The sequence below is a fragment of the Hetaerina americana genome, unplaced genomic scaffold (genome assembly GCF_022747635.1).
Source record: "Hetaerina americana unplaced genomic scaffold, ioHetAmer1.1.p SCAF_24, whole genome shotgun sequence".
NCBI classification, from domain to species: Eukaryota; Metazoa; Arthropoda; class Insecta; order Odonata; family Calopterygidae; genus Hetaerina; species Hetaerina americana.
In genome coordinates, this window is record NW_027286808.1 from 2869272 (window position 1) to 2884817 (window position 15546).

Sequence of the window (15546 nt, forward strand, 5' to 3'; positions counted from 1 at the left end):
CTTTTAAATATTGCTTATTAAGAGAAACACTAATATTCCAGCAGTAGCAACTCACCCAAAGGCTTTGTAATAGCTGAAGGTTGAGTTTACTTGGTAATAGCCTAGAAACTGTGTGTGAAACTCGTACAGCTCGTAATATGGGGCCAGTTCATTTCCCTGTGTTGACTTTAGTTTCCCTGGAAGATCCGGTACCCTTAAAATAACACAGCTTGTATGAAGCAGGGAAACCTTAAAGTGTCATTCGGAATCTAACCCAGACCCTCAGGTCAGTAGCTCAGAGCTCTACTTCTTGTACTACCAAGAAGCACTCTTATTGTGGTATTGTATGACAAGTTTGTGTAGTGTTGATATCATCAATATTTATCATAATCAATATGAGTGTATATATAGGTAAGAATGTGTCATTAGATAGCAAAGCAAGATAGCTTAAATCATGATTTTAATTCACTAAAACCGGATTAAATTAGCAGAAGGTATTGCCACCCTTGCAAACCAATGTTGGAACTTTATTCCCTTCTGTGCGGATCACCTCCAAGTTCATTAAGCTGTCTTTAACTATTTATTCCAAACGGCGAATGACATAATCCACAGCTCTAGAGACATTTTGGTTTCAACAACATTTAATTTCATTAAAGCAACCTTGGAATCCGTGAGCTCTTCGTCCTCTGTTGTCGCTTTCTTCCTTTCTTTATCCTCACACCCGTATAGTACGTTGTCCTTGGAAATTCCACGTACCCTTACCGAGAGCACCATTTTACCCTTGATGCTCCCACATCTCTTGAATATCTCTCCGGGTCTTATACCTGTCTCTCCCATCCGCCTTAGTAAATCCATTTCACTGCCTTCCTCTCCTTTCTCCCAATCCCTCGTATTTCCAATAAACTCATTCTCCCCGCAAACACCATCGACTCCCGCCTCTTGCGTCAGGCATTCCAATAGACACCTCCTTACGAATAAAAGCCCTACCCTGGAACGTAAAAGACTTCTTCTTATTCTCCGTCGTCGTTTCATCTTTACTCTCCCGCGGAAATAACGACTGCCGTGGAATGAACAATCGCCGTGTTTGAACCCCGTGCTTTAAATTTGGTTATAATGCGCCTTCCTCTCATGGGCTCCCAATATTGCCTTCCATAAAACCTCATTGCCCTAGGAAGGATGCCTTTTGCCCATCATGAAATTGATCGAGCACTCCATATGACGTCACACAAAAGGTGGCTCATCTCCTTCATCATCTCGGAAGCGTTTAATTAAGTTTTGATGAACCGCTCTTCACTTCGATAGGTAAAGGAATCGTATGTACCTCGTTGAAGACGAGCATTTAATGAAGTCAAAACTCTATTACTGATGAAAATATTATATATATATAAATCTATATGCATGCTGTTATTTCCTCATATGAGGAAAATTGACTAATTTTTCTTTGTTGAATGGGTATTACGCTCTTAAAAATATCATTGCGTAAATCATTTCAATAGCTTCCACGCCTCTCGGCGTGCGCTGTATTTAAACGCCATAATTAATCATTTCATTTATCAGTTAAGCTCGAACATCGTTTACACAAAATGCCCTTCATTGTATCATAATGAAAAACGTTTGGGTTAGGATTGAAAACCAATACCATTTGCCGAAAATGGTGCTATTTATTCTTCTTAATTACTAATCAGTTATTCTTTTCTGAGATAACATCCTGGCTAAATCTCTCTTTCAACATAAAATCCTCCTTTCTCCAACCTTTTCCTAAATACGTATGCCTTGCTCACGGTTGAACAATCAGAATTTCTTTTCTCAAACGCCGCCTCCATCTCCCCCCCTGAAATTCTTGGAAATCTTTCCCTTGCCTACGCTCCATTTCCTGCGAACATAACTGGTCCGCGTTCGTTTTATCTCACCCACGAACATCTTATTCTCGCTTTCTGAGCTTTTCATTTCTGATTATATATAGGGATGTTGGAGGAAGGAAGTGTATGGAGATGAAGAGAGGCTTGTGGTAGAGTAGGATGTTAGGTCGTGTTCTGTTAGGAGAGACAATAAAATTATTTGATAGTGGTGTCGATCCAGAACCTACCTTATAAATATATTTATTTATTTATATACATATATATACACACACATATATATATACTTACATATTAATATATATTCACATGGAAAATAGATATAAGGAAAAGGGATAGGAATACTTCCTTGACCGGAACTTGAGCACTGGATCTTTCGACTTACCGGGCTGGGCTCTAACCACTTGAGCTATCGAGGAAACGTAATTTACTCTGAGATCTGCGGGTCGTAACGAAACCAAGTGCCCCGAATCTTTGGCCAAGAGATGGCCTCAGGAGGGTGTTTCCCCAGCCAAAGGATAAATACCCGGCACACAAGAGGAAGGACAGTAGGTAAGCAATCATACAATATCATAAAGGATAGAAACAGTGAGTTTTGTGTCACGCATAGCCAGATGAAAGAGACGAGCCACAACCTTGAAAATCACGTCCGCGACCACAGTATTCTCCGTCCCGAGCAGCATAGCTTTTGTTCGCGTGTGACCGCGAGTCAGCAGATCCTTCATATCAGCGGACGTATTTTGCACGGGTTCAATCTTCACCGTACGACGGACGCCGTCTTTTTCGGCGTCGCCCGTGCTTTTGACCGCGTGTCGTACAAGGGACACGTGGTCAAATACAAAATGAATATCCTCGACTTTCCCCCTCCCCTTCTCCTGTCGTCCAAAATTACCTTTCCGATCGTACGTTCCGCGTGTCGTTGAGTGATTCCCTCCCTTCTGTAAAGAGAGCCAAGGCGGGCGTGCAGCAGGACTCTCTTATCAGTCCTCTGTTGTTCAGCATGTAAGTCAACTCTCTGCCTTCGACATCTCACACTTCCGTTTACATGTACGCCGATGACACTACCATCGCCGCCACATCTTGAACACGCTCCGCGAACATCAGACGACTTATAGAACATCCTTACAAACTGCACCGGTGGACACGGACCTGGAAAGTGTAAATCAATCCTGACAAAACACACATATTCACTTTTCCCGCAGACGAAAACTCACACCCCACGTTCCTCTTTTCTTCCACAGACACATTATACCGAGAGCTTCTTCGCACCAATTTCTTGGTGTCATTCTAGACAACCAGCTCACTTTTTAGCCGCACCTCCACTTTTGCTGTCACAAGGCACTAGACGCAAGGAGCCGTTTCGACTGACTTTCCTCCGTGATTTCTCTTCTGGGTCACGCTGGAGAGGTGCGACTTTACAGGTCGATCATTTGCCCGCAGTTTCTGTACGCTTGCCCCGTGTTTACCTTACAGAAAACGCTCTGGCGTAACCTTGAGACAATACAAAACAATACTGTTCGGTCGGTAGTCCAAGTGAGTCGATTCACTTGAATCGCCGACGTGCGAGCGGCGCATAAACTCCCGTATGTCGCGGGGTTTATTCGCTCGCAAATCGCGTCTTTTAAATCCCGCCTCGCACCGTCTGGAAACTCAATGCTACAAACCATCGGGGAATATGATCCTGGAGAAAAACACACGTAGAAACTGCATAAAGATATTACTCGCCGACGAGTCTTTCTTATGTCTTTTAATTTTAAATTTTCTTGGCAGCAATAAGTGGCTCCACGGTCCGACGGGCATCTTCCTCCGTCCTCTATGTTATTTTGTTATCATTTTAATCGCTTCAATGCTTCCTACCATCCTCTTCCTATTGCCTAAGTGTAAAAGGGAAATGGGCGCTCCTTGCCTCCGTTTCCTTTCTGTACCGCTCTATGCTCAGAGTTCGCCGGTGCCCAGTTAGTGCTGTTACTGACGCTCATATTAGTACTTGTTTGTAAATAGCCGTTCCCCCATCGGCTTTTCTTTCTTGTTAGGTTAAGATTTCATGTTTTATTCCTAATTTTAAGTTTCTCTTCTCGCAAACCACATTTTAATTTCAGCGATGTTTTATTTCTTCAATGCTATGCGTTTCTTTTGCCCGATGGCTGGTAAAGGTGAAACTTGACTCACCGGGAAGGTTTATACTTACCCGTTCGGGCAGTCAATGAATATTTTGGAAGAGACGAGCCCCATTGGTCAAATATAAAGGCCCTTTTCCTTATCTCTATTTTCCATGTGAATGAATATTTGTTCACCATATGGTGGGATTTGGTGTTTGAATGTGTGTGTATATATATATATATATATATATATATATATATATATATATATATATATATATATATGTATGTATGTATGTATGTATATGAAGTTAGCTATAGCAAACAAAGACAGAAACACATAAAACAGAAAAGAAAGTCACTAGTTTTCAAATTTTCGGTGGTACAAGCCACGTTTCTCCAGGAAGAGATGGGATAGGTGCCTTGTAGCACCAAAAATTTGAAAACTAGTGAGTTTATTTTCTTTTTTTTGTGAGTTTCTATGTTTTTATCGGTTCGCTAGTGCTAACTTCATATGCATTATTATATATTCACATCCGTGAGACTTTCATATAAGTTATATATGTATTTATAAATATGTATATATATGTATTTTATATAATTATATATATGTATATATAATGATATATATATATATATATATATATATATATATACACACGCACACACTCATAAACAGATATCCTTCCGTTCTCTTTAAAGCCAAGAGGTAATTACACTTACTGACTCTGGTTGTAACAACCACCCACGTAATTACGAGGGTCATCCGGAAAGTAGTACCCGTTCGTGAAATAAAAAGACAAAAGTAAATATTAACAAACATAAAAAATTTTATTTGAAAGAGGATACTTTAAACTACTTCTCAACATAATCTCCAAGCAAATTAAGGCATTTGTCATAACGTGTGACAAGTTTCTGTATTCCTGCTGCATAGTCCTTCGCCGCCAGCTCATTGAGATACGCGAGGGACCCATCTTGCACAAATTTTTGCATAATGCAGATGGTGTTTAACAATTTCATGAACAATTGTTCGAGAAACATTGGGAAAATGCTCACAGATGTCATCAATTGTGACGCGCCGATCGTTCCTCACGAATTCGTCAACTGAGCTCACCAGTTGGTCTGTAATGACAGACGGTCTCTCCGAACGCTCATCGTCGTGTGTGTTCCCCCTCCCCATGTTGAAGTTGCGACACCACCGCCGAACAGACGACTCGTCCATTACATTGTCTCCATACACCTCCTTTAATTGGCGATGAATATCACATGGGCGAACGTTTCTTGCATTGAGGAATTTAATCACTGCCCTCACTTCACAACTGGCGGCGTTCTCAATTTTTTTAAACATTGTAAACAATCACAGAAACAACACAGGCAATGCTAGCGTCACGCAACTTGGCTCAGAGAAGGCAGACAAGCCACTGAAGCTATCTGACCTCGTCCAGCGGCTACTCGCGTCGTCAGCACTTCATGCGGCACGAACGGGTACTACTTTCCGGATGACCCTCGTAGTTCCGTAGCAATCAAAGTAGCCGTGTGCTTACATAAGCTTCTTAGTCCCTCATGGATATTAGCTAAGGAGGATGTAAACGTGACCCACAAACGCATCTCTCATGCTGTGTTTCGGAACAAAAATGTATATTGGCTTTCACGACGTATGTTTCACTTTATCTATCGTCGTAAGATCTTCTAACTAATCTCATTTTTATTATACATTTCTTAATTTTAAAACACGTGCAACAATGTCGTCAAATCAAATATAGTTCCTACAAAATCCTTGAAAATATCTCTAATATATTAATAATTGTACTTTCAAAGCGAGTATAGATTATGAGGTGCATTTTCCGAGCATGAGAATACCGAAACGCAGACTTACCTTGTAGGATAGTCAAAATGTTGGTTACATCGTACCAATGCCCATCGCAATTTAAATGATTCCTATTCATTGGCCTAATCGTCTTTCCGAATGTTAAGGTTAAGGTAATATATAAAGGGTCTCTCAGTGAAACAAAAGTTGCCTTTCAGGCAAAAGATTTCTAATTATTTAATTTTGATATCAGATAAATTATTCTCACTACCGTTTATTAATTTAAATCTTCCCACAAATACTTGATTTTTCACTAAAGCATCATTTTTCGCAATGCAGATAGCAAAATGTATTCCAGTGCACTACTTATGCCACCATATTCTCGGTCGTTCCTATATCAATGTTTCAGCGAGGAATGGATGTAAAACCGAAAGTATTCATTTTCATCGCAAATATTTTTCGGCATTGACGGAAGTTATTTGCAAAATAATACTTGGGATTTGTTGTTACGTTTTTGAGTAACTGGATACATCTGCGTTAAACCAATAAATATTTAGTGGGCACTAAATAAATGCTTATTATCAAAGAAAATTCTCATTCAATGGCTGCACAGGGATACAGTAAGCACAATCTTTTCAGGACTAAGAATCTTTCAGCTAGAATATATGGCTAAGTAAACATTTTTCCTAGAAAATGAGTGTAACGACGTCAAGCTAAAGTAGAAGATAATACAGCAGAGGATTTTCTTTTGACTTTAGAGAGAGATGATGAGAGAAAGATCAACAGTAATTCGCTACCGTAATGTTTGCTACGCTTTTGATATCAATGCCTTTACCATCTTTGGTGCCCTCATTCCGTTTACATATCAGATACAGAAGAGGATCAAAACGTGTCTCATACGCGTCATTTTTCGCAGCTTACTTTATTTTTTAGGAATCCAAGGAGAAGTAAAACTCCATAAGACATTATTCACCATGAAAGGCTTGTTGAAAAACATGCACTTTTATTTCTAGAAAATGCTCTTTCGTCTCGAGGCTTTCGACATATCAGAGAATTTTTTTCCTAATTAGGCTACAAAGAGGTAGATCCGAGATTTCTTTGCAATGAAGACCTTTAACGGAAAAGAATCATACAATTACCAACGTCCTTTAGAGACCTCTAATCAACAGGGTTAGACAACGAAGTTAAACAAATGGCTTTTGGTTGGTATGCAAGGAGAAGGGAACAGAGGCAGTGGGTCATTGAAATACGGTGCAGTGTGCGTTTGTGTATAGTCAGTTTTTTTAACTGTTCACAATCCCTTTTTCTTTGAATTCTTTGCTTTTTCTTCGCATTCATGATGGGGATTATGGTTAAACATAGCCTTGAGATTAAATTGAAAAAAGTCTTACCATCCTGGACTGCGTTTGTTTTATATGGATTGTCCAGACTAATCCGTAGCATATTGCTTTGGATTCATAGTTATTGTTGTACGTAGTAAAAGGAACTAAATTCTAATTCCTGCCATCACTCAAATTAATTGAAAACTAGAACATGGTGAAATAGCATGGTGAGAGAGCTATTTCATGAGCATTTTCGGACATATGTTACTCATTAATTTCGTAATTTTAAGTTCCTTTTACTGATATTGTGTTATTTTTTATATAAAACTTGGGATGGAAGGAAATACTGAAGAATTTCGAGAATTTTTTTACTAAAATGTTTATATCATAAAATTTTTATATCCTAAAGTTTTACCCCTTAAATAATATTTCAATGACATAAAACTTGTTTCGTATGTTGTGGAATATGCTAAATTTTGAGACAATTGTCGTTTCAGTTAATGAAGGAATGATTATGCATCTTAATGCATCTTGATTTTTAATTCGCGTTTGTGCATGGTTTGGGATATTTTTGACTGGGTTCCTAAAAAATCAACCGACGTTCCATAAATGCCATTTTGATTAGGAGATTGAATTGGGGACAGTGTTTATTCAAAGGAAGATAAGGCATCTTGGCTTCAATAATCTATATGCTTGCTCCCATTTCATATTTTCCTCTTTTACTTTTCCCCGAACCGTAAAACCACGTTCACTTGCGGGCCTTTCTAGTTTGTCTCCTTTTCATGTTTGGAATTCACTTTAATCTTCAAAGCTCTCCCTTTAGTATTTCCATTTCATCCAATATTTTAACCACGACTGGAGATCATATATTTCATCCAATGTTTTAACCAACTTTAACTGAATAAGCAAGATAGTGGAAACTCTCTCCATATTGTAATTTCCATTTGGTTTAGATATGATTTAAATATTTTGGTAGAAACTATAATCGGTGCTGCAATAAAATGTGTTTTTTCGTGACACCCAGAATAATTTTCTACTCATGTCCGAATTTTCTCCTTTTTGGGAAGGGTGCAAAACTTTTTCAGATGGGAAACAAACAAACACAGCGCAGGGGTACAAGTTTGTTGGCCTAAGTTGCTAAATATTTGCAAAATATTGACGAAATATATCACTTTGTAATTTTTCAACTTTGAAAAATTATACAAAAAATTGTCATTGGTTTGGTCCCCCTTATTTGTTTTCTTTACGGATCACCAAGGGTACGCTGAAAATTCTAAAACCAACGGATGATCCACACTCTATAGGTTAGTATTGCATAAATATCTACTCATATCTATAAGGTTCATTTAAAACCACTCCAAACCTCCACCAACTCCTTTGTTCCCGTTTCCTGCTCCATTAAATCAACTCGACTGTTCATTTTCCCTCGCCGAGTTCCAGCTGTCACCTTTTAATATGAATGAACTTGAAATAGGGCCCCAGGCACATTGGAACAAAATCTCTTTAGTCCCTCCCAATGCACAAAAGAATGATTAAATTATTCATGGATATTTTTTGCTACCGTATTACTTCAGTTAGATGGATTTCGTAATCGTTCTTGAGTAACAGCATGTCCACAAGTGTGACGTCTTCATAATAATTGATGGTTAGGGTAAAGTCTCTGAACTTCTTTCTTACTCATTGTTTATTATAGCCTATGAAAACAATATTGATTTTTCTCATTTTGCTAGTAATTAAATTATCAATATATTTTACTCTGTTTTACCTCAGCATATAACGTTTATTATTATTTGTGATAAAAGGTTTAATTCTATATTGAATTATACTATTTCCCACTCCGTAAAAAGGCTAGGTCATCTTGATATACACTTGCAGGCTATTTGATAAAAGGAATTATAGTTCCGTTATGACTAGAAGATTCAAGTCCAAAAAATGCCTGTCATTAATTCATATTTAAAGGAATGAGAGACAAGCAGGCACTACACATAACGTAAAATACGAATTATTCTTTCGGATGTGCTTACAAAGAAAATATGCATGGAGTTGTGTTGGATTAGAATTTACCCTAAAATATTATTTTTCCCTTCGATTATACTTGACGAAAAGTGCTAAATCACCATGAGAGTAATGAAGTTCAAGGTTTTGCTTGTAAATCCCTCGTTTATAAAAACTTATTGAATAGTTTTAAGGGTCGCGTCGTGTGTATTATTCATAATGAAAGGAATTTTTAACTATTGACGTCTTTGAACTGGAATCCGTCCGACAATGACGCTTAAGACATTAATACACGAGACGATACATCAATAATGTTTTGAAAATTTGCAAAAATTAGTTCTATCGTTTTTTTTGTTTTATTCTTAATTTTGTTCCGTTCTCACTTTTAGCAGGGTTATATATTAGTGAAATTAAACGTAATATATTTATCGATGATTTCTTACATCGTAGTGGAATGCAATTATAGATATTCATTCAACAATAATTGGTCCAGTGGCACAAATGTAGGGAAAATTGTTTTTAGGAGAAAAACTTGGCTGCGTCTGATATGATAAATTACTGCTTTCGTGCTAACATAGTGAATTTCAAACGTTCTCAATCTCCCTTAATTTATGTTTACGCCGTGGTGGACCCTAAGTAGAGTTTTACGGTTTATTGGAGATCGTTAGGCAATTGAGATTTTTATTAGATTTTTACCATAATGGCCCTGGAGAGTTATACACACACTTTTTTCCAGTTTTCCTGGATGTGAGCTAGTAGAGGGCACTTTATCCCATTACCCACCGATATTTTGGAGTGTCCTAGCGCCAAGAGCACTTTTTTGTGTGCTTTTGGCGATGCTTCCGTGTTCTGGGGCGTTAAAACGCGAACCTCGTCCCTCAAATCACGCCATAAATGCATCCATATCCATTAATGATAACTTTACCCGAACACCAAACTCTAAGGACTTCTCTAGTCCTTTTATCCGAGCGCACTCCCCTGGATCGCATGTCTAGTGCTTTGAGAGGGCACGAGACGAATAAGCGGGGACATGACGACCCGTACCGTGAAAGTGGGACGGAACAAGGCATGGACGTCCTACGACTTGACTTCACTTTCAGAACGAGCTAAGCGCCCGGCGTTCTCTCTCCGAAGCGGTTGTTTGTACCGAGGCTCACGTGTCAAAGCGAGGGAGGCCACGGAGGACGCGAGGCATAACCGAAAGTCACTTCTCTCCCACTGTATGAATTCCATCCCCCCTTAACCCCCCCTCCTTCCGCAGATTGACGCCTCTGGAAATGATCCTTCTCTCTCGCGTTATAACGCGGGTGGGAGTTTCATCGATTGGCGAGGGGCATCGGAAGAGATCCTTCCTCGTCCTCCACATTGTGAGCAGTTTGTCGATCCTCAATCTCCTGAAATGCTTCAAGTCTTGGGAATTGGTCCCGCCACCCACGCCCGATTGTCTCTGTTCTCCCGCACGTGTATCCCTCACCCAGCGCTTTGTCAAATGGGGGCCAGGAACCAGGGTGAATGAACGGATAACAGGAAATGGAATAAACCGATTAAATATTCGAAGCAATTCGTCCATCACGGTTAGTTCCGTCGAGTTTTAACCTCTCCCGTTTGCCATGGATAGAGGCAATAGTCGTATTTTCTGAGCGGCTACAAAGTTTCCCTCCATACCTCTGACCCTTGCTTACTCTCCGCGTATCTATGAGAGCTTTCGTGATTCATCTTCAGGATTCACTAATAGATGTTGATAGGAACTGAACAAATTACAGAGAATTATCTTATTATTATTGTCTTACTTTAATATAAACTGCTGCGAAAGTAAATAGCTCATCAAATAATGGCGGAAAATATGTGGTTTGGAAGCTCTTGAGAATTAAATTTTTATACATAAGTTAAACTTCTATAACATATTTCAATCGTGCGAGTTTACTTGCGTCCATTTGAGGAAATATTCCTAACTCCACTTCAAGTCGGTCTAAAATATAAAGAAATGACTGGGAACACAAAAGATTTTCAAGGGATTTGTTTTCTCCCCACTTACTTCACTCTCACAGCACAAAAGAGTGCAACACTAACAAATCAATAACGAATCTCCACCTTACAAATTATTTCAACCATGGTTTCACGGCTGGCGCCCTTAAAACCTCCTTCCTGCCAGGCGCCCTTGAGATGACTTTCGTTTTATTGTGGAGCTGTAGCTCTCATCCGTGAAACCGTGGCCCAAATAGTCACGAGAACGCGGGTTGAAAAAAATGAGACGGGGTACGGATGCGACCAGACTTTCAATGGCGGGATAAAAATGGATTTTCGGATCGTCCGCCGGCGTCTCCCCTTCCCCTCTTTAGCCCTCGCCCTCCATCCCCCCTCATCACACATCCAACCCACGTCCCCTTACTCCTGCCTTCTCACAGTTTACATATTGGGATACGTCGAAAAATAAAAGAGAAAACTGACACCAGTCAACCGAAGGTGTCCGAAATCCCCCCGTCGACCGCCACTGCGTGAACTGATAACTCCTTGGTGCAAGTCACCGATCTGTGTATATTTTTACCTCTCTCCCATCATCCCCCTACTTTAAAGACTAATCAGAGTAAGCACTTATGGGTATAAGGGATCACTGGGCATTGATAAATCCGTATCCATTTAATTACAAAAGAATCATTTCTCCAAAAGTGACGCACCCGATGTTCAAGACATAAAAACGAATAGGTATGGGGAGGTACACTTGAATCGCAAGAGTTTTTATCTTCAGTACGGAAGCAAAGGTTATTTGAAAAATGTTTTTACCAACCCTAAACCGTAAAGTCCAATTTCCATTTTACTAGCTTTCATTTTGATATTCGTAATAATTTTTTCAAACCAGCGACCATAGAAGACGAATTAGCCTCTGCAATTGACGCATTTGATGAAACTATAAAATGGATAGTCTTAATGGTGAATTTCCAAGAGTTCAAGCTTTATTATTCATTAAATCCTACCTAGACTACCCTTCTTCTAGTTGTTCTTAACCTTTCATGGATATTGGTTGTAAAATTACCATGAAAGGGTAAATATTCAAATATTCAATAATATTCAATTATGAAATTAGGAAATAAATATTCAATTATGGATCAAAAGTTTATCAATGCTAATGAATGGTTACTAAACTTGGGCTATAAAGATGTTATGAAAAAATGGGCAAGAGCAAAGCGATTAGGAAAAATTTATCCTACGCATAATGATGAATGATGTCATAATCACGCAAAAGAACTTTCCCAGTAACTTTTTTTCTGGAAAGCTTATAGTTTCTTCAGAAAAGAAAACAAGCGCATGGATTGAAGGAAAAATAATCTTTTAATAAACTATGAAATGCAATCGTTTACAATGATTTTTTTATAATCGATGTGTGTAGACCGATAAATATCGGAAAAGAAAATACTTTGTTCTTCCATATACCTTTTTTATGCACGACCAAGGTTTCTAGTTACAAAGTCATCATAAGATCAACGATCCTGATGATAACTTTGTAAGTGGAAACCTAGCTCGTGCATAATAAAATGTATGTGGAATAACAAAGTATTATCTTTTCCAATGTGGATCGTTTCCACAAAGTGGAACCTCAAACCATTTTATAGGCTGAGAAATTTTCTCCAAGAAAAATTTTAACTCTTTCATGTACGCTTTTTAAAATTGTTTGATCGAATAAAAACGTGCTAAATATAATTTTAATGAAATGCATATAATATTTATCGTTTAAATAGAATAAAATTGTATATTTCTTAATGCGGAGCAGGTGGAAATATCCCAGGGAAGAGTAAGCGGACTTTTTTTTTAATACTTTCCACTAAAATTTGCAATTTGGACTTCAAAGGCAGCCACACGAAATCATCTTCATGACCGTATACATTCATTTCTTACGTTAAAAGCTATGGTCCACGCTGCATAAGGTATCTCTCGCTCATCAATAATGTTCCCTAGAGAAATGAAAAAGAAAAAGACTAGCAACTCCCAACGAGGAAATTGAAATGCATTCTGTCTCTCCCGGTGGAAACCAGATGGGAGCACGAGGAACGCCTCCGGAGAGATTTTTTTTCAAACGACGAATAAAAAGAGAGGTCGTTGCTTCGAGGAACAGAAATAAAACAAACAACGGTGCTAAATTGTGAATTTAAACCACTTTCAAATGTTTTCTGCATTTTGCTCTCGGCTCAAACGCATTCCTCGAGGAGCACGGCGAGTATGTCATTACATTTGTTGCATTGTGCGAACATGTCGTTTTCTGCGATGATAGAGTTGCTGCTTATAGTCGTCCCATGAACCCCTTCCCCACTCCAACTCCTCCCCAACCCCGCCCCCTTGTATGTAAACTTCCTCCCGGTGAAGAGTGTTGTTTTCTGTTTTTTCGAGCCATTGAATGACAAAAGAACTAACCCTCCTCTCTCTCTCTCCCTCTATCTCCGTAGGCCAGGACACGAGGATGCGCTTCAGCGTGGTGCCACCCCCTCCAGGAGACAGCGGATTCGAACAATGGAGGGACGCCATGCGGATGGTGGCCCGCCTTCCTGGGGGCATCCCGCCGGAGTTTCGAAGGAGGGTGAGTAATGGTTTGTGTAGTGGTGGGAGCGGTAGTGTTCGCGCGATGATGGCGGTGGGTTTGGGGCCTGGGAGGGGATTTGAGGGCAGCGGTGGTAGTTGTGAGGTGAGTCCCGCGACGAAACAATTGAAGGAATGAGGGCAGGGGTTTAGCGGGCATCAAGGAGGGGAGTGTGGGGTCGAAGAGACAAGGAGGAACACATTGCTGGATCGAGGGGAGAGACAACAGAGGCGAGGAGTCGGGAATGAAAAACGCAAACACAAAACTTGATCGAAAGTTCTCGCCTTTTGTTTTCTGCTCGTCCCTTCCCCCTCCTCCACCTCCCTCTCCATGTAGTTTATGAAAAAAGGGATGCGTTCGGTATTGCCGTGATGGGCTCGACCTCTGTAGGGATGGGGCACATACGTCCCAGATTTAATTGTTTTGGGGAATGAGGAAGGGACGCCGTTTGAATATTGTCCTCTTGGTGACTAATCTTACCCACCCGCCTCTGATACCCTCTCCTTCTCCGTCTCTCCCTCACCGCCCTCATCTCTTTCTCTCCCTGGCTCTTATTCCCTTGTTCCCTCTATTTTGGGAGCTATGTGTTATTAGAGAATGCAATTTCTGAATCTTCACTAAAAAATGATGACCATTACCTTTTTGTTCTCCTTCTCTATTTCTCTCCTCTTTTGGTGTCATTCATGACCTCCGAAGCTTCAGGGAATTTTCGTGATATTGGTTGAATATACTCGCTTTAATTCCGCAAACAGTTTTCATAACGTTAGTTCACGAAGATTTCACCGTACTCATTCACCTGGTGGGATAAGTCAAACGAGCCTTGCTGAAACGGTATATCTATACATATACATATATATATATATATATATATATATATATATATATATATATATATATATATATGTGTGTGTGTGTGTGTGTGTGTGTGTAGGTATATATATATATATATATATATATATAGGGCCGAATCGGTTGATAATAAGGGGTGAAGATGTAGTTATGCTTGAGATATTCTTCCCATGTTATAGTGGATCGATAGCAAGCTTTCTCCTGATGAACTTTTTATTTTCCGCATATTTGGAGAGAAAACATTAACTGAAATGCGAAAAGAGGCCTCTGCAACTAATGAAAATTAGGTAAAATTTCACTTATACCGATTAATTTATTATAATTTACTTTTTATTTTACTCTAATTAATTTTTACTTTCCAAGAGAATTATTTCAACATAAATCATATTGGAGTCCAAACCGATAAAAATTCTGTTGCTAGTGGTGAGCTGAATTTGTGCTTGCTGAAGCTTTCTGGAAATACATTCAATAATCATTATAAATATGAAATATTTATGGTATTCAGATCTGCTTAGTGTCAGGTATAGCAAATATTTTATTTCTGAGTGTGTCCAACCTTAGAGGCCGTGGTCTTTAAAGAAATTGTTTCCCTTCTAGTCAATTCAACATCCATGCGTTTAGAAAAGCAAAACTTAATGTTAACACGCTTAACTCCCCGTGGTTTATCTTCTGCTTGCTTTCACATTTTTACGTCGTTTGGTTCAACGTATCCGATTTAGAGAAAAACTTGGATAAAATGTGAAAAATTCTGCCATGATATTGGCAAAGTATACATTTTTTCCGAGCTCCTCACAGAAAAAGTTTCATTTAAACGAAACCCGTTAACTTCACTCACACTCTCTCCTTTCAAACACAATTTTCTCAGGAAACGCACTAGGGCACCGTCACTTTTCATCGGAGGTTTAATTTCAAGCGATTGTAATGGAAATTACACGATAGCGCCGCCATATCCGCGGGAGTCCTTTCACTCCGTGCCAGTCAAAACTCATAGATTTGAATTACCCCCATTAACGAGCTCTTGGAGGCATATTCTTTCATGCCTGTTCGCGCCATAAAAAGCCATAAAAGAGGA

At 39.3% G+C, this 15546-nt stretch overlaps 1 protein-coding gene across 1 annotated transcript in view; it reads left to right on the forward strand.

The window, feature by feature from the left end:
- The window catches only part of LOC139689526 (TBC1 domain family member 30-like), a 355900-nt gene that overhangs the window by 265815 nt on the left and 74539 nt on the right, over positions 1-15546 (forward strand). Inside the window, exon 3 of the mRNA XM_071586699.1 lies at positions 13495-13625. Coding sequence (XP_071442800.1) covers positions 13495-13625 — 131 coding nt within the window. The remainder of the gene's footprint in view (positions 1-13494; positions 13626-15546) is intronic.